The sequence below is a fragment of the Corvus moneduloides genome, chromosome 1 (assembly GCF_009650955.1).
Source record: "Corvus moneduloides isolate bCorMon1 chromosome 1, bCorMon1.pri, whole genome shotgun sequence".
NCBI lineage: Eukaryota > Metazoa > Chordata > Aves > Passeriformes > Corvidae > Corvus > Corvus moneduloides.
The window spans coordinates 40,951,866-40,953,895 of NC_045476.1; the positions used below are offsets into that span (position 1 = coordinate 40,951,866).

The 2,030-nt window shown below is 61.9% G+C and overlaps 1 protein-coding gene across 1 annotated transcript in view; it reads right to left on the minus strand.

The window, feature by feature from the left end:
* The window catches only part of STT3B (STT3 oligosaccharyltransferase complex catalytic subunit B), a 49,923-nt gene extending 47,977 nt beyond the window's left edge, over positions 1 to 1,946 (minus strand). Inside the window, exon 1 of the mRNA XM_032107497.1 lies at positions 1,423 to 1,946. Within this exon, the coding sequence (XP_031963388.1) occupies positions 1,423 to 1,931 (509 nt within the window). The 5' untranslated portion in view covers positions 1,932 to 1,946. The remainder of the gene's footprint in view (positions 1 to 1,422) is intronic.
* Positions 1,947 to 2,030: the final 84 nt, after the last annotated feature.

Sequence of the window (2,030 nt, forward strand, 5' to 3'; positions counted from 1 at the left end):
TTGAAGATATTTTGAGATACTTGGTTTTCGCATCAGAAAGGTTTATTACTTCACACAGCATTTAAAAACAAAGCAATTCCTTGTTCTCTATCCACTATTCCGAGCCATGATTTGTGAATGGATTACATTTGTGGGCGGGGGGGGGGGGGGGGGGGGGGAGAGAAGTGAGGGGGCAAAAGCCAACTAGAAAAGAGGAAGTTGTGCTTTTGAAAGTATCAAAGTGGAATGCATGCTTTGCAGAGAAGTACAATTTCAGCAACAATTTTAGATGAAGCTTAACACAGAACATCTACCGTGCATTTCAAAACGAAGCATCTCCTTCCTTTGTGCAATTAAGGGCAGGACCCAAGACATAAAATTTTAAATTAAAATCTGACAATTCATTATTCTAAAGTCATCTGCCGTTTACCCTACCTAAATTTCTAAAAACCTCACGGATTCCCAGGATGAAGTAACCAGTAGTATAAAAATTAATTGTCACGTTTTTGCATTAAAAAAATCCAGCCCCACAAGTCTTGTCATCTTTCACTTCGCCTTGCTGCAAAGAACGAGTGCAGCAGTTCTTGATCACATGCATAAAATGGTCTCAGTCCCCTCCAACAGGGAAGAAGAACAGACGGCTTCTACAGGAGGGAAAGCAATCTTTGGAAAAATCAAGATGTGTGGGAAACAGCAAAAGTCCTTGGGCACAGAAACGCAGCTTCGAAACACCTGGCAGTAAATCAATGTCACCCATTTCGCTGTAACCCCTCAAGTCACTTTTATGAAGATTACTTCCTGCAATGCATTCCGCACCCTGCTCCCTCCCCGGCCGACAAGGACTCTAGTAAAGACCACTTCGGGAAACCGCACCGCACACACGGGACCGGCGCCGCGACAGCGGGACCCGGACCGGGACGCGGGTCACGCCCGGCACAACTGTTTCCCTACCGGCCCCTGATTCCTGCTCGACTCCCGATTCCCTGCTAGCACCACAACTTTCCCCGTGCCCCTCGGAGAGTCCTGCCTCAACTCCAAGGGATGCGGGGGGGAACTGCCCCCGCTCCGTTCCCGAGGTCTCCGCCGCGGGGGACACCCCAGCGCCCAGCACCGCCGCTCGCTCCCGGCACTTCACTTCTCCCGCGCCGCGGTGGCGACCCCTCACGCTCCCTCCGACCTGCCACAGCGTGTCCCGTCCGCACCGCCTCCCTCCCTCTCTCCTTGCCTCCCTCCTAGGCTCCCGGGGCGGCCGCGGCTGCCGGCTCCCTCCGGGGAACAGGCAGGGGCGCAACTTCGCGGAGTGGGGGAGCGAGGGGCAGGCGGCGGGGCCCTCCCGCCGTCCCCACGGCCACGGCGGAGGGAACCCGCGGGTCTCCCCCGCCGCGGCTCATGGCGCGGTGCTTTCCCGCCTCCCCGTCCCGCCCGGCGGCGGCGCCGACTGACCAAGGGTCGAACTCGTGGATGATGCTCTCGAAGCGGATGACGGCGAAGAGCCGGGAGCTGAATCCAGCCAGCCAGGCCAGGAAGAGGATGGTGAAGGAGAGCAGGGACTGCCAGCCCGCCGGCTGCGACAGGCCCCCTGACAGGCCGCCGCCCGCCCCGGCGCGGCTGTGGAGCGGCGCCGCGGAGTTGGCGGCGGGTCTGTGCTTGTGGTCGGGGGCCGAGTGCTCCGCCATGTTGTACCCGAGGCTCCCTCGCAGCCTCTCCCTCCGCCCGGCGCGTGCGGGGAGGAGGAGGGGAGGAGAGGAGGGAGGAAGGGCAGGGGGCGGGGGGCTCGGCAAGGGGCGGGGCGGAGCCCGCCCGTTCTTGCTCGGCGCTCCTCGCTGACTCCCCGCCGCCTCCTGGCGCACCCGGGCTCTGCCGCTGCCTCCTCCTCCCACCGCTGCCGTCACCGTCCCCCGGGGCGGGGGGGGACCCGGCGCGGCGCGCGCGAGCCCGGGGGGCGGGGCCATCAACAGGACGGGGGCGGACCCAAGGAGCCGGAGGGGCGGGGCTCGAGGCGGCCCGAGGCACGCGCGCGGCTCCGAGGGGCAGTTCCGGAGTGGGGAGGG